Source organism: Furipterus horrens, unplaced genomic scaffold (assembly GCF_987537825.1).
Source record: "Furipterus horrens unplaced genomic scaffold, mFurHor1.1.pri manual_scaffold_11, whole genome shotgun sequence".
In the NCBI taxonomy this organism is placed as follows: Eukaryota; Metazoa; Chordata; class Mammalia; order Chiroptera; family Furipteridae; genus Furipterus; species Furipterus horrens.
This window is the reverse complement of record NW_028327181.1, coordinates 80,310,643-80,332,571: the sequence shown is the minus strand read 5'-3', so window position 1 is coordinate 80,332,571 and position 21,929 is coordinate 80,310,643. Positions and strand designations below refer to the sequence as shown.

At 42.6% G+C, this 21,929-nt stretch overlaps 1 protein-coding gene across 4 annotated transcripts; it reads left to right on the top strand.

Annotated features, from left to right (window-relative positions):
• Nucleotides 1–323: 323 nt before the first annotated feature.
• On the top strand, nt 324–21,609 carry EZH1 (enhancer of zeste 1 polycomb repressive complex 2 subunit). 4 transcript variants are annotated; one of them, XM_090257846.1, is made up of 19 exons: nt 324–452; nt 539–667; nt 1,524–1,643; nt 3,488–3,608; nt 4,626–4,802; nt 5,727–5,829; nt 6,301–6,464; nt 6,841–6,932; nt 11,467–11,647; nt 11,899–12,095; nt 14,022–14,113; nt 15,054–15,094; nt 15,565–15,690; nt 16,692–16,870; nt 17,376–17,471; nt 17,885–17,966; nt 18,443–18,523; nt 18,929–19,013; nt 19,293–21,609. In XM_090257846.1, exons 1-19 carry the CDS (start codon nt 336–338, stop codon nt 19,351–19,353), a joined length of 2,244 nt encoding a protein of 747 aa, XP_090113972.1. In that variant the 5' UTR covers nt 324–335; the 3' UTR covers nt 19,354–21,609. The 4 variants fall into 4 exon arrangements, with proteins under 4 accessions (XP_090113972.1, XP_090113971.1, XP_090113970.1 ...); XM_090257845.1 differs by having other exon boundaries at nt 329–452; nt 539–640; XM_090257844.1 differs by having other exon boundaries at nt 329–452; nt 539–640; nt 14,022–14,119.
• Nucleotides 21,610–21,929: the final 320 nt, after the last annotated feature.

Here is a 21,929-nt window from a genome sequence, read left to right as displayed (position 1 = left end):
ATACTGACTTTGATTCTTGCTGAGCATTTCTCTTAAGCAAAGTAGGCTTCAAAATTTCCAAGTAATCCAAGCTCCTAAATATCTGTGAGAGAACTTCTTGGCTGCTAAATTAAAAACAAGGTATCACAGGAGGACAAAGGGTAAATTTTTGGTAATAAGACCAGGAATAGCTGACACGAAATCTTCTTTTAATTGGAACTTTTTGTTAAACTCATAGATTTGGGTTCTTTAAGTGTCTGTCTTTTATCAATAAATATAATGGGAATGAAAGTATAACTGACCGTGTTTGAGTAAAATGCTATTTCTCATCCCCGTCTCTGTTAGGTTACAGCAAAATGGATATACCAAATGCCCCGACTTCCAAATGTATCACTTACTGGAAAAGAAAAGTTAAGTCTGAGTATATGAGACTTCGACAGCTTAAGCGGCTTCAGGCAAATATGGGTGCAAAGGTAAAAAATGATTCCCAAGTGAATGTGGAGGGGGTGAATTTTTTTGACTCTTAAAATTCTAACAACTTTTTTCTTGGCTTTGTTAGGCTCTGTATGTAGCAAATTTTGCAAAGGTTCAAGAAAAAACCCAGATTCTCAATGAAGAATGGAAGAAGCTTCGTGTTCAACCTGTCCAGTTGATGAAGCCTGTGAGTGGGCATCCTTTTCTCAAAAAGGTACTTCTGGGTGTCTAAGCTCAGCCTTCCTCTCTTCCTTGTATTTGTGATTAGAAAATGAGTAAGGATAATACAGTTATTATAGTCAACTTTGAATAACTAGGATGGTAAATGTGTAGCTTAGAGAAGAACCCTTTGCCTATTGTTCTTCTCAGTTAATGAGCATAATCATGAAATTTTCATGGAAAAAACAACCTTTGCTGTCTACGTTCTTGGGTTCTATGTTAGGCACCTTCAGCACTTTGAGACTTGAAAAAGGAATGCCCTAGATAATGGACGGGAGTGTATTGATCAAAGAGATATCCTTCATTGTAAATTTATAAATTATTGTAGTTCCTTAAAGAGATAATTTTTTAAAATATAGAAAGCAGGTAGTGTATTGAGAGTAATTTTATTTCCCAAAGTAGAATGTGACTATAATTCCTTTTGCTTTCCCCTGAACTGCCCCCATCACCCGTGCAGCTAAGTCGATGTCTGCTGTGTTAAAGTTTAGGTCTTTAGGAAAACTTCCTCATCTTCCTCCTCATCTCTTAGGACTTTCAGAGGCCTTTTGTTGTTATTTACAGGCCAAGGAGCCCAACAGTTTTAGATTGAAATAAACATCAAGTGTGGGATTTGAAATAATCATTGAGTATGGGAGGCACTGCGCTAGGTTGGAAAGAGAATAAGAGATAGTCCCTGCTTTCGGCAGGTTTACAGTGCAGTGGTTCCTTTTAGGAGCTGACTGTTCCAAAACACTCAGCTTATTAATTTGAAAGAATTAGAAGGCTACTAGGATCATTTTAGAAGGAAACTCCAATTCTCTCTCGGGTTGTGTGCTTACCTTTCCCTTTCCATGTCATTGTTTATATTTCAGTGTACCATAGAGAGCATTTTCCCAGGATTTGCAAGCCAACATATGTTAATGAGGTCTCTGAACACAGTTGCATTGGTTCCCATCATGTATTCGTGGTCCCCTCTCCAGCAGAATTTTATGGTATGTATTGAAAGCACTGGTAATTGTTTAAACTCCATTATTTTTTATTGTTGGTGTGCTGGCACTCAAGGTAAATATTGTCAGAGTGTACTTAACAAAGCTTGGACATGCAGGGCAGAGTGTTTTTGTAATTTATGTACTCTGCAAAGTATATTGCAAGTTGTTCTAACTTGGTAGATGTGCTCTCTGAAGTGTACTTACGTATCGATGCTGGTTTGTTTTTGAATGAGTGAGACTGGGCAAGACTCCAGTTTTTCCTTACTGCCTTGGCCCAATTTTGTAACGTGCAGTTAAATGCAGTCTAAATCAGACACTTGAGGCGTAAGCAGGTTGACAACTCCCTGCTGATAGCTCAGTCCTTTCTGAATCCCGTAAAGGCAAGATGCTATGAAAGCAACTGAGATAAATGAGGTGCATAGGGATCCAGTCCTTTCATCAGGGCCTTTATGCTGACTCCTACTAGGACACTAGGATTTTTTATGGTCCCGATAATCAGTTCTCTCTTAATACTGCCATTGCTTATCATCTGCCTGGTGACAGATGATAATTCTGCTGACTGGAGTAGGATGTAGGTTTATAGAAGGGAATCCCTCTCTTAGAATAAAACTTCAGAGTAATTTTACTTTGATACTTGAGGATAGTTTTTCTTTTTATTGATACTTGAGGATTTAAGAATGACTGTGTTCTCTGCCGAACAAAGGAAAAAAAAAAAGAAAAACTCCATTAGTATTGCATATTGCCAGAAAATATTTATAGTTCATACTGCGGTTGATTTTAGGTTCCCACTAAGTAGTGTATATTTTCATTTTTAATTGATTTTAGAGGAGGAAGGGGGAAAAGAGGGAGATAAAGAGAAAGAGACAGAGACATTGATTTGTTGCTTCATTTACTTATGCATTCATTGGTTGTTTCTTGTATGTGCCCAGATTAGAGATGAACCTGCAACCTTGATGAAACAGGATGACACTAACCAACTGAGCTACCCAGCCAGGGCTAAAATCATATTTTTTATTATGATTATGGGAGGTTAGTCTTAGTGTATATAACAGAATATCCAAAAAATTTATGGTTGCCCAGTTTCTATTCTAAATATTCTAGCCATATTGCAGATTATACTTTTGGAAGTCCTTCTCATTTAATTTCTCTCTACATAGGAGAAGAATTAAAATTGAAGACTTTTTAGACTGTTGCTTAGGTAATATATCTATTTCACAACGATGTGCAGTGGATAAAATGAGATAATAGATAATGGAATCACTGTGAAAAATAAGTGGGCTGTCAAATTTTAGGTGTAGTATCCTTGTTAGTGAAAGTATCCTTGTTAGTATCATGCTAAACATTTGGTAGTTAATATCCTTATGTAGTTAAGCTGACATTTTTTTCTAAAAATAGCATTACCCTCTTACATTTGAGGTTTTGTTGACAAAACAAAATGGCCAGTTTTTATCTTATTTTAAATTCATTTTTAAAATTTATTTATTGGTTTTAGAGAGAGGAGAAGAGGGAGGGAGGGAGAGAGAGAGTGTGAGTGAGAGAGACAGAGACAGAAAGAGAGAAAGAAATATCGATTTGTTGTTCCGCTTATTTATGCATTCATTTGTTGCTTCTCATATATGCCCTGACTGGAGATAGAACTTGTAGCCTTGGTGTATCAGGATGATGCTGTAACCGACTGAGCTACCTGGCCAAGGCAAATGGCCAGTTTTTAAAATGCAGGCAACTGTGACCACAGTCATTTTTAGGAGATTCAAGCAGCAAAAAAAGCTCAGCAAAGATTTAATTAAACAGAAAAGAGGAGATGCATAGTGGATTCATGGAACGAATCACATCTGGTTTGATTTCAGGTCGAAGATGAGACAGTTTTGTGCAATATTCCCTACATGGGAGATGAGGTGAAAGAAGAAGATGAAACTTTCATTGAAGAGCTGATCAATAACTATGATGGGAAAGTCCATGGTGAAGAAGGTAGTGGTGCTGGGCTTTTTGGGAGAAAACTTTGTTAGAATGGTGCCTCTTCTTTGGTCCATCTTCATCTTCCTTTTATCTGCTGCCTCATGATCTACACACTGAAGAATATTTCAGTGTAATCACATGGCTGAGAGTAGAAATTTTATATTAAAAATATTCCAGTTAAATTTTAAAAGGAGTTGGGACATAAAAGCATTATATAGTAATCAGTGATGGGAGGGAAAGTTCAATGTATAAGTAAGTTTTACTTTAGAAGTTTTTAATAAATCCATCCAAGGCCATTGATTGATTCTTCATTTTCCTTTCTCTGAGGATAGCAATGAGCAGAATCTCTGTCTTATGACTTTGATCTAAATGTCCCCTAAATCTCTCAAAAGTTGTTATAATATCCTGACTTTCCCAATAGAAAGTCATTTGGATTTAGCATTTCTAGAAAAGACTCTAAGAAGTGGGAAGATGGGGAGACTCCCCATGGATTTGCAAACCAATAGCCTCACCTGCTCTTCTGACAATTATAGGTGCTGTTATGATGCTGTTGAAATACATTTGTCCACTACGCCCCCTAGTGTTCAAAGACTTTCTCCTAAGGTGTAGTATAACCCCATGTAGTATGATTTTAGGAAAAAATGCTGTCTTTATTCAAAGAAGTCATTACTGACCAATTAGCAGTAAAACCAGGTACATTGTCACTATATTATTCTTTTTTTTTTTTGGTCCCACTTATATTATTTGCATATTTCTATGAGATTTTAGACCATAAATACAGGTTGACCTATGACTGTAGAAGTGAAGTACCCCAGTAAGAATAAAGCCTGTAACTGGATTTCCCACTCCAGTCAGCCAAACTGTTGCAGTTGTAAGAGCTTATCAAATTATTGTAATTCCCTAGTTGTCTATATAAAAATGTACACATGTTACCTACCCGGTCCTCAGGCGTGAATACAAGAAAACCTTCCCAGAAGACTGATGAATGTGAAACAACCATTGCTCATCCATTTAATCCTTATGTTTCAGAGATGATCCCTGGATCTGTCCTCATTAGTGATGCTGTTTTCCTGGAGCTGGTAGATGCCCTGAATCAGTACTCAGATGAGGAGGAAGAAGGGCACAATGACACCTCAGATGGAAAGCAAGATGACAGCAAAGAAGATCTGCCAGTGACAAGAAAGAGAAAACGACATGCTATCGAAGGTAAACAGCACCACTTCCTTATTCCACTTTAAAAGTAATGGGGAGGGAAGAAGGAAAAAAGAGAAAGGTTGACTGCTGTCATTGGTTCACTTAAAATGAAAAAAATGATCATTGACTAATAACTCAAGATAACTGGGACCTAGCTGAGAAGAAAGTAGAACTTACAGAATAATAATTTTTCACTTCTAATTATAAAAGTGGTGTATTCAGAAAATATGAGAAGTTATAAAGAGCAAAGTAAAATTACCTTATAATCCTGCTGCCTAGGAATAACCAGAATTAATATTTTCTTCTAGACCTAAAAAAATGTAAAATGTATATATATAAAACTAATACAATGTTATATGTCAAATAGATCTCATTTTTTAAATACGTATATAAGTCAACCTGTTTATGTGTATTATGTGAAATTGGTATTATGCCATGTGTATGCATACACACATTATGATTTATATCCTTTTTTAATTTAATCTTATGAGCATTTTCCATATTGTTAATATTTAACTATTAAAATGTTTAATTATATTCTGTGTTGTTGTACTATATGTCCAGGGACATAGTGTCTCTTTTGTTATAACAAAGTTATAATACAATATCAGTCTTGTTTTTTCAGCATCAGCATTATGATAGGATTCTTCTGTATTCAGGTCTCTCTGTAAAAACTGGTTTCCACCTCCAGAGTCTATCTTGGGCAGTGGATTTTGTTGTTAATATGTAAATGACTGATTTCCTTATTTCTGATAGACTATTAGATAAGTCCAAGTACCCTTGACTTTCTTTATATATTTCTAAACAGCTAATGGTTAGATTAACAAACCAGCTCTAATCAAAATGCTGTGATAAAAGGAAAAATGATTAAACAACTTTGTTTGCATATTCTAATTATAGACAGCACTTAGGAGCTTTTCATCTTTTCTAATTCAGGCAACAAAAAGAGTTCCAAGAAGCAATTCCCAAATGACATGATCTTCAGTGCAATTGCCTCAATGTTTCCTGAGAATGGTGTCCCAGATGACATGAAGGAGAGGTAGGGAAAGCTTTCCCCCTCAGGCCACATAGAGTGAGCGGGCAAAATTTTTATTCAAGCCTGTATTTGGTTAATAAGAAGCCTTGTTTATGGTAAGTGTGTTAGGATTTTCCCACACTTCTCATTATTACCTTACCCCTGAATACCCATTCCCATATTAAGGGTCATTGTTTGCTGGCTTTTGAATAAGTCTGGGCAGAGAACTTTTATAATTCTGCCATTTTTCTTTAGAGTTAATCCAGCACCATACTTATCAAATATTTCCTTCCCCTTACTTTTAGACATATGCCCAGCCCATCATAATTACAGTGGTGTACCAACTTAGTTACACACCATTCCATCATCAACAAGACTCATAAAAAATCCCATGCTCTCTTGGCTGACTGCACCAGATAACTGTTAGTACTCAATCTGTATTTTCTCAGTGAATAGTCCCTTGGAAGGAACTCTTATTTCTCTTTCCTTAAATAGGTATCGAGAGCTAACAGAGATGTCAGACCCCAATGCACTTCCCCCTCAGTGCACACCCAACATCGATGGCCCCAATGCCAAGTCTGTGCAGCGGGAGCAGTCTCTGCACTCCTTCCACACACTTTTTTGCCGACGCTGCTTCAAATACGACTGCTTCCTTCACCGTGAGTGGGCTACTCTGAAATGCTCTCCTGTTTTCCATTCCTAGCCCCTATTTCCTTCTCTAGTTTATCATATAGAGATCCTGGCTTCTGATCTGGTGATGGTTTTACTAAGGACCAGTCTATTTTTATTCATTAAGTTATAGTGCAATGTGCTTTGCATGGTCAGGACAGAATCACCAGCAACGTGATTGCTTCCCAGTACATACTAGCTTTGAAATGATTGTGTTGATATCAGAAATGATTAAATTTTGTGCACCTTGACGGTAGCTATTTATATCCAAATTCTCCTACACTAGCTCCCTAATTCAATTTTGTTCCTCCCTATCCTGTCAAGTGGAATGAATCATTGGAAACAGGACAGTGTTGTGTTTTCCAGCTTTTCATGCTACCCCTAATGTATATAAACGCAAGAACAAAGAAATCAAGATTGAACCAGAACCATGTGGCACAGACTGCTTCCTTTTGCTGGTATGTTCTTAAGCTGTTCTACCATTGTTAACTTTGTTGAAAACTGAGCAGGAAATGCTTCTTTGGCTTTCTGCCCCTGGGAACACAAACCAAGTGAGACAGTACAAAGCACTCAGGGGTCGTAAAGTACAAATGAAACATGATTTCTGCTCTTAAGGAACTCCCAGGTACTGAGGCAGTAGGACTGTGAAGTTAGTCTTCTGGAGTGAGGTTTGAAGAGCATTGATGGTTTTCCTGCTCTAAATATAATTTATTCAGATTTCAGAGTCTGAAACTATATTGTTTGAATTGAGCTGTGTGTTTATGTGTTTATATTTAACTTACGGAAATGTATATGCACAGGTTTTCTTTTATTTCTTTTTAGAAATCAGTACAAATTCAAATGCTAGACTATTTTTCCCTAAACTTTTTATTAAGAAAATTTTTAATCATGCAGAGAAATTGGAAGATATCTTTTTCCTCAATTTAATAACATTTTTTCCATATTTGCTTTATTCCTATGTTTGTGTGTATGTATTTTTTGCTGAGCCATTTGAAAATAAGTGCAGACATTGTGATGCTTGTTTGCCGAGTATTTCAGCATGCATTTCCTAAAAATAAAGACATTTTCTTAGATATTACAGCTAAGAAAATTAACAAGAATTCCATAGTATTATCTCTCCATTCCTATTCAAATTTTTTTTTTAGTGGTACCAGGAACAGCTAGTTGTTTTTGTTCAAACCAAGATGATATAGTCCATATATCATATTTGGTTATTATGTCTTTTCAGTTTCTTTTATTTTTTAAAATGTATTTATTGATTTGAGAGAGAAACATCAGTTTGTTATTCCATCGATTTATGCATTCACTGGTTACTTCTTGTATGTGCCCTGCCTGAGAATCGAACCTGTAACCTTGGTGTATTGGGATGATGCTCCAACCAACTGAGCTACCCAGCCTGGGTTCCTCAGTCTCTTTTAATTTCAAATAATCACACCATTTATTTTTTCCTTTTGAAAAGTTCAGGCTGGTTGTCTTGTAGGATGTCCCATATTCTGGATTTTTCTTTTATTTCCTCCTGGTGTCATTTAACTTTTCACTTTGTCCCTTATTTCTCATAAGCTAGAATTAGCTCTGGAGGCTTAATTATACTTATGTTAAACATTTTGAGTAAGAGTATGTTATAAGTGATACTGGGTGTGTCACATCTCAGCATAGGCACATAATGCTAGATTCATTGAATTCAAACTTTTCTTTCAGAATTTCCTTTAGGGCCTATAATATATTGCTGTGAATATTTTTATTAATGATAAATCTTTATCCTTTACATGTAGATTTAGTTTTCAGAAACAGAAGTCTTTGGGAACCAGATCTGATAAGAAGATAGATAATCAAGCTGTATGATAGTTATTTGGTATTTAAAAAAAGAAGAAAGAAAGAAAGAAAAGCAGACCTGGCCAGTGTAGCTCAATTGGTTGGAGCATCGTCCATAACCAAAAGGTTGTGGGTTCAATTCCCAGTCAGGACACATACCTAGGTTGCTGGTCTGATGCTGGGTCTGGGCACATACAGGAGGCAACCAGTTGTTTCTCTCTCACATTGATATATCTCTCTCTCCCTTCCTCTCTCTCTAAAAGTAATGGGGAAAAAAATGTCCTTGGCTGGGGATTTTTAAAAAAACATAGCTATAAAATAGTGAAAAGTTATTCTTCCAAATTTAATATACTGATTTGGAGGTACATTCCAAAATTAAGTAGTAATATTATACAAACTGAGTGATTACACTTTTTTTTTGATTATACATTTTATTGAAACAGAGTCAGAGCAATAGAATGTAAAGAGCAGTAGACTTCCAGTCAAGATGGAGGTGCAGGTAGACATCTTTCGCCTCCTTGCACAACCATTGAAAGAATTACAAAAAGAAATAACCTGAACCATCAGAAAATTAACCTATGTAGAAGTTCAGCAGCCAAAGATTTAAAGAACCCACATTCATCCAGATAGCAGAGCAGTGGAGGCGGGGTGGAGAGGCGGTGTGGCTTGGACAGGTGGCGGCAGAACGGACGGTCCCACATTCACGTGTGGTGGATGAAAATTGGGAGGGGTACCCTGGGAGTGAGCGATCCCAGCCCCAGGCCAGACCACACAACCCAGGGTTCCAGTACCAGGAAGATAAACCCCCATTACCTCTAACCGTAAAAACCAGTGGGGCTTAGGACAGTGGAAGAAACTGCCGGACTTTCACTGCTTAAAGGGCCCACATGGTCTTAGAACATACGCAAACTCCAGAGCGGCAACTGGAACGGTGCCTATTGCATATGGGAAGTGGGTAAAGTGACTTGAAATTGTGTGAGTGCCAGGCAAATCACCAGAATCCAGGCAGCAGGCAGCATTGTCCCCTCTCCAAGCCCCCTGCCACAAACAGAGCCACAAAATGGTGAAGCGGGTGGCCCCACTCTGGTAATTACCTAAGGCTTCACCACACATAATTGCTACATACGCCACGCTACTAAGACAGGGAGTAAAAGCAGCTCTACATAATACACGGAAACAAACACAGGGAGGCTGCCAAATTGAGGAGGCAAAGAAATATGGCCCAAATGAAAGAACAGAATAAAACCCCAGAAAAAGAACTAAATGAAACAGAGATATCCAACCTGTCAGATACAGAGTTAAAAACACTGGTGATAAGGATGCTCAGAGAACTCATAGAGTACAACAAAAATATAAAGGAAAAGATGAAGGTTACACAAAGTGAAATGAAGAAAAATATACAGGGAACCAACAGTAAAGGGAAGGAAGCTGGGATTCAAATGAACAATTTGGAACAAAAGGAAAAAATAAACATTCAATCAGAACAGAAAGAAGAATACAAAAAATGAGGAGAGGCTTGGGAACTTCTGGGACAACTTTAAACATACCAACATCTGAATCATAGGGGTGCCAGAAGAAGAGGAAGAACAAGAAATTAAAAACTTACTTGAAAAAATAATAAAAGAAAACTTCCCTAATTTGGCGAAGAAAATAGACATGCAAGTCCAGGAAGCACAGAGTCCCAAACAAGCTGGACCCAAAGAGGACCACACCAAGAGATGATATAATTAAAATGCCAAAGGTTCAAGATAAAGAGAATTTTAAAAGCAGCAAGAGAAAAGAAGAGAGCTACCTACAAAGGAGTGTCCATAAGACTGTCAACTGATTTCTCAAATTTTGCAGGCAAGAAGGGGCTGGCAAGAAGTATTCGAAGTGATGAAAAGCAAGGACCTACAACCTAGATTACTCTATCCAGCAAAGCTATCATTTAGAATGGAAGGACAGATAAAGTGCTTCCCAGACAAGGTAAAGCTAAAGGAGTCCATCATCACCACGTCATTATTACAGGAAATGTTCAAGGGACTTATTTAAGAGAAAGAAGAAGAGCAAAACTATGAACATTGAAACAACAACAGAGTCACATCAACAACTGGATCTAAAAAACAAAAACGAAAACTAAGCAAAGAACCAGAACAAGAACAGAATCATAGGTATGGAGATCATTTGGAGGGTTATCAGCTGGGAGGGGGAAGGGGGAGAACTGGAGAACAGGTGCAGGGATTAAGAAGCATAATTAATAGGAACAAAATAGGTGGGGATGTTAAGAATAGTATAGGAAAAGGAGAAGCCAAAGAACTTACATGTATGACCCATGGACATGAACTGGGGGGGCATTGCTGGAGGAAAGGGGGGTACCTGGCAGAGGGGGCAAAGGGAAAAATTGGGACAACTGTAAGCATAATCAATAAAATATACTTAAAAAATAAAAAGTGAAAAGAATGTAAAGAGCAATGTGGTCTGGGGACAAGGAGCCCTGATCCTTGTAACTACTCTGGAAAAATTAGCTGTATATTCTTAGGCAGGTTCCTTCTCCTCTCTCAACCTTATTACCTCATCTGCAGCAGAATGTGTTCACAAATTCCAAACAATTAATATGTAAATGAATTTAAGATACAACTCACTGGGAAGTTGAAGATGCATAGATGCATAGGTTATATCTTTCAGATTGCTTTATAGACTAGCTCTTTTATGAAGAGGTATATATAAGAAAGGAGTTGCTCAGAGAAGCATCAAGACGCAGCGAACAGGAAAAAAGTTTATTGAGGGAATTAGCAAGCAGGGAGGGAGCCATGCCACAAACGGCTCTGACTCAAGCCTCCTAAGGGGGAAGTGCCTTGCTTTATAGGAGGAAGAAAAAAGAAGCTATTGAATTTAGTCCTTTATCTTGCAGCTGGCTGATCAAGGCCGAACGCGGTTCAGTTTGTCCCAGACAGCTGCAGGAGGGCGGGGGGACAGGGGAGGCATGGGAACCAAGGCTGTCAGTGTAAGTTACTAAGTTTCAGAATGTTTGCTAAGTGGCTGTTATGTGGTCATATTTATATGGGACAAAGCAAACAAATGAAAAAAGACAGTATCATTGCATATAAGCACAGATGTTGAAGAAAATGCTTTGTGAAGTTGGGATGAATATGGTGACTCTGAGCCTCTTCCAGTTTTCTATCTGTAACGTGTCGATTGCAGGAAGGAGCGAAGGAATACGCCATGCTCCACAACCCTCGCTCCAAGTGCTCTGGTCGGCGCCGGCGAAGGCACCACATGGTCAGTGCTTCCTGCTCCAACACTTCAGCCTCTGCTGTGGCTGAGACTAAAGAAGGGGACAGTGACAGGGACACAGGCAATGACTGGGCCTCAAGTTCTTCAGGTACTGTGAACAGAGAATGATCTTTTCCCGCACAAGGACTCTAATAAACCCAGGATCACCTCCTAACACTTAACATTACCGTGTTTTATAAAATGGTTAATTTTTTACACAGGTTTACCTATAAGCAGTGGAGGCGGGAAATATTTTTGTTCCTACCTATGCTGCCTTTTAAATAAAGTATAGAGTTTGTAGCCAACAACTGATGATAGCTGCATTCCTCCTTTTGTTTCTCTTATTTTTTCCTCTCTTAGAGGCTAACTCTCGCTGTCAGACCCCCACAAAACAGAAGGCTAGTCCGGCCCCACCTCAGCTCTGTGTCGTGGAAGCACCCTCGGAGCCTGTGGAATGGACTGGGGCTGAAGAATCTCTTTTTCGAGTCTTTCATGGCACCTACTTCAACAACTTCTGTTCAATAGCGAGGCTCCTGGGGACTAAGACGTGCAAGCAGGTACTGTCTGAAAGTAGCAGGAACATGCTTGGGCCCTCCTTTCACGCGCTGCTCTCTGTCAGCTCTTTGCCGTCTCATAAGCCTGCCGGTCTAGAGAGAATCTGTCTCAGGCTCAGTCCCTCATGAGCCTGTGCTTCTAGGCCATGAAATGGTCTCCAAACATGGGTCCTCCTGCAAAGGCCAGGCCTAGCAATGCTTGGGGATCTGCTGTCCTTGCTGGATTCTTATTTCTGTCTAACTCTTCTAGATGTTTCAGCACACTTTTAGTTTCTTTTTTTGTTCCTGCCTTTTCTTCTAAATGTGTATCTCTTTCCTAGAGGGGACTCCCAGGTATTTCTGGGGATGTTCTTACCTAGCGTACTCCTCCTCAGCCATAACTGCTGCTCTCTCCCATCAGTCTCCTCATTGCTTTATTCTACAAATGTCCTATCACAAGATTTTCTAGTCACTACCCCCAAAAGCTAGGCCTGGACCTTGCCCTTCTCACTCATGCTGTCACTAGAATCACAGCTTCATAGTATCCACTGATGCTCTGGAGGCAGGACAAGACTGCAGTGAGAAGACTCTGTAGAACAGGGACCAGGAATCAGGTGTTAGGGCCAATCTGTCCAACAAGAAAGGAACACCAGAGCTTGAGCCCTAACTTCTGGAGGAGTCTCTGTGGCCTCTTCATGCTCCCTTTACTTAGAACAAGCAATAGAACTGTGAGTTGAAGTGCCCATTGTTTTCATTGTGGAGCTTAGACCTATTTCCCTGAGACACAGGTTCTTAACCTAAAGAGCTATCAAATTGGGTGCAAAACAACTTTTGTGCATATTTTCCTGAGAGGAAGATTGATACTTCTCGTAGACTCTCAAAAGGGCCTATAACCAAAAAAGGAAAAAAGAGCGAGAGAGCGAGAGCCAGAGCTACAAATGAATGCTGTAAAGGAAGAAGCACAGTGAAAGGGAACCTGCCTTCCTAGAATGCTTTCCTACTGAAGCAGTCAAGGCAGTGACAATTTACACCAGCAGAGGGAACCAGTGCTGGTATACGAGGGAGTGTATTTGTTCTTAACGTGTTTAAATTTCAGTCACCTTCAAAGTGCTCTCCATCTGATGCAGCACACCTATTGAGACATTTTTTCCACTGCTCAAACAGTTTTGAACTCATTGATTTTGATGCCTTTTAGTGCTTTTGCCATTTTTCGTTTCACGTCTTCCACATCAGCAAACATTTCATTTTGAGGACTTTTTTCATCCAGGGGAAAAAAAAAAAAAAGTCACATGGGGTGAGATCGGGTGAATAAGGAGGGTGGGGCATGGGGGTCATGCCATTTCTGGTCAAAAACTGCTGAACACTCAGCATGGTGTGGGCAGGTGTGCTGGTAAATCACCCATCATGAAATGGGCAAACACGTTGAAAGTCTTCAAAAAAATTTCACTGAAGCCAAACACAGACTCACAACAATGCCAGCTGGTGCACTGATACAGATGGGTTCCTAGAGCATTGACCTAGCAGGGGAAGCCTGTACCACAAGGGGCCTGCCTTCCAGAAGAACATTTTGTTTTTTTTTGGGGGGGGGGGGCCTCGTATGTCAGGTCTTACACTCAGTTACACAAGGTACACAAGTTGCCCTTTTTAAGACGAGACAGATAGTGTTGTGACGAATCAGCCCACATGCAGAGCTTAGTAGGCAGAGCGTTTGGTGAAAGCTCTTAACCAGGAAAGCTATGGCTGTGTTCAGTATTTCTCCTTTCTCAAGTCAGGATAAATGCTTAAGAATTAACTTCAGAGCCACCATCACTCTGTCTCCCCCTGACTGAAGGGATGCCCAGTCAGCTGCCCAGAGCTCTCTAGGACCCACATAAGCCCAGCACCTGGCTGGGTCACTTATGTGACCACCTAGCTCAAGGAGTGACAGGTCCTGTTGGATTTCTTTTCCAGGTCTTTCAGTTTGCAGTCAAAGAATCTCTTATCCTGAAGCTGCCAACAGATGAGCTCATGAACCCCTCGCAGAAGAAGAAAAGAAAGCACAGGCAAGGGTGGGACAAAGGGCTTTCTGTGGACAAGCTGTTCCCTGTGCTCTGACCTCCCCCTGGACTTCCCATCTGCCTTGCTCTTTAGCCACTGCCCATCCGTTTGGCATTGCACAACTGAGGGCCAGCCGGCTCAGCGCTCCCTGTGGGGTCTGTGCCTTGGGCCAGCTTGTTGCCTGTCCCTAGATGCTGTGGCTTATGAGATAACTGTTTGGTTTTTCGTTTAAGCTCCTGGCCAGTAGAACAAGAGCTGGCCTCATTGCTCCACCATGAGGCCATTCTCCTCACCGGGTGACTAGTTAACCACTGTAGCCACTTCTCAACCCTGACCAGAGTTATTTTGCTTTCTTTTTGGCACTTGTATTGTTTTTCTAAGTTATAACACTGCTTCTAGCTAGCCTTTGCTTAGGGTTGAAAGTTGTTGTTTTTTTAATTGACATTCTGCCTGGCTTGGTTCCTCAATGACTGTCACCTGTTGAAGGAAGGAACTGACACTGATTTTATATTTAGAAGGAAGTCCCTGTGGTTGCCCCTTTCAGTTCCTTCACTCGGAGCATATTCCTGAAAAGCCTTCTTACCTCCCCATCTTGAAACTCCCCCACATTTTACTTCCCCAAAGGCCAAGGAGAGGGAGAGCAATAGTATTATAATAGATATAGAGGGCTGGATTTAGGTTTTTGCCTTGCTTGTTTGTTTTATGTACGTTTGTTCGTTGAGGGGGGACGTCATTTGTGTTTAAATCTTGAGGCATAGGCCTGCTGGATTTGGGATGGACTCTAGCTTCCCTGTACCAGAACAGAGGCCTCCTGTGAAGGGGTTTGGGAAAACACTTCCCAGTTATCAAACCACAGTCCCTCAGAGCAGGTCACATTGTCCTTTACTTGCATCTGCAGAGTTCCCCAGGACCATGACCCAGACCCATCCTGTCTCTTTCTTTCAGGTTGTGGGCTGCACACTGCAGGAAAATTCAGCTGAAGAAAGGTAGGTTCACCCCAAGGTCTCACCCTTGTGGTCATCCTCCGCCCCACCTGGAACTGTACTTGTTGACCCTCCACCGCTTCTGCAGGTTGCGGTTTTTCTGCAGCAGCTTCTCACAGCTCAGCTTGTCACTGCAGGTGTAAAGACCTCTTAGGAGGTAGCATTATGGGTCTTGTGGTCTCCGGCATTCATAATATGCCACTTTCTAGGTCCTAGACTTCATTTAATGTTCAAAATAACTGCACTGTAATCCTGGACTATTTCCACACTTTGCCTACAAAACAAATCACCCCACACTATAGCTTGTGAACAACCATCATCTAGGATTGCCTCTCACTTCAGGTGCTAAATATGTGTCCAAGGTTATGGTTAGAACAAGCCTTCTCTGAACTCGCACCATTGGACACCTGGGAGGGAGGGCAGCTAGGGAGCATGGGCACAGCAGTGTCCTGGTCTTGTCTTTTCTCTCCTAGATAACTCTTCCACTCAAGTGTACAACTACCAACCCTGCGACCACCCAGACCGCCCCTGTGACAGCACCTGCCCCTGCATCATGACTCAGAATTTCTGTGAGAAGTTCTGCCAGTGCAACCCAGACTGTAAGGGTTCCTCATTTGACTGTCGTCTACCAAAACAGTTGACCTCGGCACATCCCAGGTTTCCCTCACCTCCTGCACCTTTTGCTGCTTATGGGCCTTCTTATGTTCTTTTTGCTGTGCTTTAAGCATTCTACAAGAAACTGAAGATCTGGAAAAGTCATTGTTTTTAAAGCCGTATCTATATGATTCTAAAAGCAACAATTATAGAGAAATCAGATGCTTTCCCAAGTTCACATTTCAGGGAAGAATTAAGAAACATAGGAATCTTTTTTCTTATGGAGCAGTCACAGCTTCTCTTTCCAGAATGTTTTATAACATATACAGGTTACAGTTCTGTGTGTGTCTATTTTAATTTAATATTTGGAGTCTTAATATCAGGCCGGTCTGATTGCTAGCAGATGGTAGAATAAAGATTAAAAGGACTTCTATCACTTCTTATCCCACCATGCCCTTCCCCCCTCAAGGCAGTTTGATGGCAGCCTTCAGAGCTTGCAGAACTTGGTGCCCAGGCAGTTGTGCTGGAAATACCTCCCAGCCCATGGCAGATATCAATCTTAACCACAACAGATGGGCGCTTGTACTGGGGAGGGCAGTGGGTGGAGAAGGGTGGCATAGAACGGATATATTCTGGTCTCAAAATGACTTTTGTTTTTGATGTTGAATATTTACCAGTAAAAAACACTGATTTCATTTTCTTTGGGGCATATCCACCTCCCTTCCAAATTCCACCAACAGGAAGGAGGGAGAGCATTGTTAGGGAATGTAGGAACTACATCTCCATAATCAAACCTGCTTTTTTGACTCTCAGGCATGAATGTTGGGAGGTGCTCCATTTTCATTGGGAAAAAAGTTGAGTATATGATTATTGGGAAGGGAACTTCTCTCCTATTTTGCCAAGTACTCTTGAACACATAACATTGGCTTCTCTGCTGTCCCTTGAGTCAAACCTGACCCAGCATTAGCCAGCTTCTCTTCCTGACCTTACCTGTTGTCCCACCCAGGTCAGAATCGTTTCCCTGGCTGTCGCTGTAAGACCCAGTGTAATACCAAGCAGTGTCCTTGCTATCTGGCAGTGCGAGAGTGTGACCCCGACTTGTGTCTCACCTGTGGGGCCTCAGAGCACTGGGACTGCAAAGTGGTTTCCTGTAAAAACTGCAGCATCCAGCGGGGCCTCAAGAAGGTGAGGGCTTTTCTCAGGATTCTGTGCTTGATAATGGAGTGGGAAAGACTGAACAGACCCCATCAGCCTGTTTCTACCGATTCCTTAGAGGGTTTGTACATGAAAGTGCCTGGTAAATCCTAAAAGACATATATTTACTGAATCAATAAAGTTTTCTGTCCCAGTGATGGATTAGAAAAGTTGCACCCTGAACTGGCCAGCTGGAAAGGAGCAGAGAGGACGGACTGGTCGTTGATGTTGTCTGTTTTACTGGACACATAGCAGTGAAGTCCCATAGACTCAGGTCTAGAAGGTCCCCATGTTTCCTTTCACCGCCTCCCTTTTTTTGTTTTTCCTCACACTAGAGTGGCTTAAACCTTTTTCTGTTTTCAGATCCTCTTAACAGTTGCTAGCTCTTTCCACCCTGCCGCCCCCCGCCCTGCCCCATACACATGCCCATCTAACACAGGTACCCCCCTTGTCAACACACACCCTGTAGTCTGACCTTTGCCTCCTTCTTCCCCAGCACCTGCTGCTGGCCCCCTCAGATGTGGCCGGATGGGGCACCTTCATTAAGGAGTCTGTGCAGAAGAACGAGTTCATTTCTGAATACTGCGGGGAGGTGAGTGCTATCTGTTTGGCCCACATTCTTATCTGGGGACATACTGTTGAGAAACCCTGATTTTCTGTGGTCCAGACTTCTGTGAATTAATCTCGAAATAACTCAGTTGAGTTCTCATGTGGCCTCTCAGGGGATCCCACACAACTGCAATCCTGAAACAAACTGCTCCTCTTTGTCTCTTTGGCTGCTCAGGCCACACAAGAGGGGCTGGTGGGGGACTCTCTTCAGCCTTAACTCTGGCCAGCCTAGGTAGGGAGTGAAACAAAATGACCCAAGCTCAATATGTTGTCGTCATGATACTCAGTAAGCACCTATATGTGACACTGCCCCTTCCCACTCCTGTCTAGGGTCAAGGTACCATGCTCTAAGCAGACAGCCTGATCCCCTTGTTTGATCCTTTACTGTCTCTGCAGCTCATCTCTCAGGATGAGGCTGATCGACGAGGGAAGGTCTATGACAAATACATGTCCAGCTTCCTCTTCAACCTCAACAATGGTATGGAGTCTCTCTCATCTCAAGGTGGTCTTGAGCAGGTCTTCCTACCAGATGTACCTTGTTATGGTCCAGGTTCAGATCAGCTCTGAATCTTCCAACAGATGCACAGAGCAAGGTGGTGAGATTGAACTCAGAGACACCATGAGCCACAGTTCGCTTGCTTTGGGAGAACTTCCATTTCCAGGTTGTGTTTGTAATCGGAGCACTGAGCACTTACACCTCAGAACTCTCCCTTCCTAGATGAGAAAAGGAGATCCATAATTCCAGCAGAAGTGGGGGGGATCCAAAGGGAGTATTCCCGCATGAAGCTGCATTCTTATGCTGCCTGCTTTCCCAGCTCCTACTAGTACACTGGGCTTCACGATTCCCACTGGATTGTCTTGTTTCTGTTATTGTTGATTGACTTTAAATTCAGGCTCAAGAAGCTGTGGAGTTACCTGGTGAACTCATGGTCTTCCTTGGTTTACTTTATACAGATTTTGTAGTGGATGCAACCCGGAAAGGAAACAAAATTCGATTTGCAAACCATTCAGTGAACCCCAATTGTTATGCCAAAGGTGAGTTCCCAGTGACCTGGGAGGTGGCTGGGGGGATATATGCTTCACTTACTGTGATCTCTATCCATTATTTACTCTTTTTAGCTGAGTTATTTTTTTGTCCAGAGATAATCATTATTAATGTCTGGTATCATTTTGAGCCTCTGTCTTACAGTTTTATTTTTTTTCACTGAATACGTTATAAACATTTCCCCACAAATACAAGTCTTTTAAAGATAATTCTTTTCCCATGTCAGTAGCCAGCAAAAGAGATCTAAAAGCATAGAGGCAACTTTATTGACTGCTTTCTGACTCCACTTCATTTATGTTTTCACTGGAAATTTGTAGAAAATCAGCCCAGAATCACTACTGATTGTTAACTTGTGGTTGACTAGGAACCTAGCCCTGGGTTTATCCTCTTTGCAGTGGTCATGGTGAATGGGGATCATCGGATTGGGATCTTTGCCAAGAGGGCAATTCAAGCTGGCGAAGAGCTTTTCTTTGATTACAGGTAAAGCAGCCTAGAATGGTCCTAGAGAGGTGGCCCTAGAGGTGGAAAGGGTGGCTGTTGAAATTGATTTGGGGGCTTAAGGTGGGTGATACAGATGAAGGAAAGGAACTTATGGTGGTCAAGACTTTTTCTTCTGATCTCTGGTGCTTTGCCTCCGAAGGGGGAGCACTGTAACCTGTTGTTAAGAAGTGAGAGGGGAAGTGAAACAGGAGGGGACTCCATCTTTTTAATAACAAAAGCCTTGATAGTAATCTCATTCCTCCTCCTGCTCTGGGACAGGTACAGCCAAGCTGATGCCCTCAAGTACGTGGGGATCGAGAGGGAGACTGATGTCCTTTAGCCCTCCTGGGCCCCATGCCAGCGCTTGTGGTAGCAGCACTGTCTTTGCTTCCGTGCACACACCGCTGCTGCTCAAGTCTCCTGCACTCTGTCTCCCACACCAAGGAACCCCCACCCACTCCCTCTGTAGTGAGGCCTCTGCTGTGTCTGGTGGGAACAAAACTGTCTCAGTGAGAGGGGAGACAGAGGCAGCTAAGGCTTGGGCTCCCAGGAACGGGTGCTGCAGGAATTGGAGACTGCGTCTAGACCTCAGAGAGAGAGAACACAGGCTGGGGGTGGATGCTGTATGCTTGATTTCTTGTCACCCAGGCTGTGGGCCTCAGGAATCAACTTGGGAAATTCCTAATAAGCATTAGCCTATAATTCTAACTTTCCAAATCAAGGGCGGCCAGCATGTCTCTGTGGTCTAAGGCCTGGAGAGGACAGGCCTTAGACCACAGTGAAGTTTAGGACCTGGAACTTATGAGTGAGTGGTCTGGGTTAAAGGAGGGTCTGGCAGGCAGCACAGACTGCATTCAGAGGGGAGATGGGTCACCTCACTACCTCTTTTTTCCTGGCAGTGTTAAAACTGAAAGAGTGGGTCCCAATGCTGGGAAAAAGAACGCTAAGCTAAGGGCTATCCTTCCATGGACAGAGTGAGAATCAGCCTGATGATAGTTAAAAGTGCTAAGCTTGGGGCCCATCAGGCTTTGAGAAACCTCTGTATATTCTGGAGATGGATGTTTTCAGATGCCCTGGAGCAAGTGCCAGTGCCCTGTTAGCTCCTTCCGAAGTTCTAGCTTAGCAACTGCAGGCAGGCATTATGCTGCTACTGAAGAAGCATGAAGGAGTGTGCCAGGCTGGGTGTGAACACTCTGGCTTCCTGGCTCTGTAGTTGTTTTCAGGCCTTTCATTCCCCTTAGAGGCCAGGCCCACAGAGCCACTGTTACTTACCTCTTCCGTGTAGATGGGTGCAGGCCTGGACTAGGGTGGAGGTGGTTGTGTGACTGACCTTCCTGTCGTAGCACCTGCTGTTGGAAAGAGTGAGTTGACAGTACATGTTGGAGGTCGGTGAGGGGCTCCCAAATTGCACGTGTTTAGTTAGGATGGCATCCTGTGTGTGCACTGCAGACTGGCAGAGGGTATTGAAGCGTTGAGAAGACTACTTGTGCCAGTCTGTGGTGCCATTCTCTCTGGGATTCATGCAGAGCAAAGCACTTTATTTCTTGTAGAAGGTCTGTAGATTGGGGTAGAGTTTGAGCTAAGGTCCCTGGGGTCCTTGCCCAAATCCCATTCCTGAAGGAGGGGAAGGAGAGAGGTGGAAGATTTTCCTCCAGTTCTGTCTCGATGCCTGGTGGAGGTAGGAGGAGCTGCCTTGACACAGAAGACTTCTGAGAAAAGGCCTGGTGTCTATGGCTGGTGTGCTGAGCTGGCAGGGAATAAGGAGCATTGTATTGGGTGAAAAGGACATGGGCAGGTACAGACTGGCCTAAGGAATATTAGAATAGGGAGCAGGCTTCCCTTTTCTCTCTGGGGAATCAGAGCTTCTCTTTCCTAGTCTATGCTGATCACTCCCTTCCTCCAACCCCGCTGGCTGTCCTGTGAAGCAGTCAATGAGTGCGATTCCCTCTGGCTAAGCAGCTGTCCAGGGATTTTGTGGGGCATGCACACACACACACACTCTCACTCCCCATGCTTGTGGGCACATGTACTCGGAGCACATGCCAACAGCACCTGGCAGAAGCCTCTTCCCGCCTGATTGGGGCAGCCCCTGCCATTATTCTGAAATGTGCATCTGCTGTGGTTTGTAGTGACTGTGTAGTGGGGACACCTTCTAGCGGAACTGTGGGTTCTGAATTCCTCATAAATTACAGGAAAAAACCAGAGACAGGTGAAGAAGGAGGAGTTAAGTCTGTCTGAAATGCCAGGGGCTGGCCATGAGGAATAGGTGGGGAAAAATTACATCCAGCCTTTGAGAGGCTAGATCGACCCCACCCTCCCCTCGGTGTGCAGAGTCACTGCAGTCACCCCACCACCCCCAGTTTCAGACCACTAATACTGTTTCTCCAGCGTTCCCATCCTTTTTCCCTGCTGTCCCAACCTTTAATGACGGGTGTTAACCCCTCCCCCCAGACATGTAATGAATGAATGGAGCAAGGAGGGGATGGGGTAGGGGGAGGCTGGTATATGTGCGGCTTTATTGCCAGTGAATTTCACGCACTTTAAAGTCCTGTGGCTTGTGACCTCTTATATGAATAAAGTGGCAGAATCCATTTTGGCAAGTTGTGTACTGTGTGCTTTGGGGCTGGAAGGATCCAGGGTTGGCGGTACAGGGACAGCTCGGGCTGAAGCTTTGGCATTCTGATCCCCACTTGTCCACTGAGATCTTGGGGCTGGAGGAGGGAAGAGGGTTGGCAAGAACCAGTCAGGCTCCTGGTAGGTGATGTGAGGATTCTGGGGGCTCCCCTTAGAAATTCCCAAGCCCTCAGATTAGTTCCCTTAAAACCATTCCACTTACCCACCCCCTCACCCCCACACACAGCCAACTGTGACACCAGCCACCACACACGGACTGGGGCTGTGCCACTCTGCTTTATT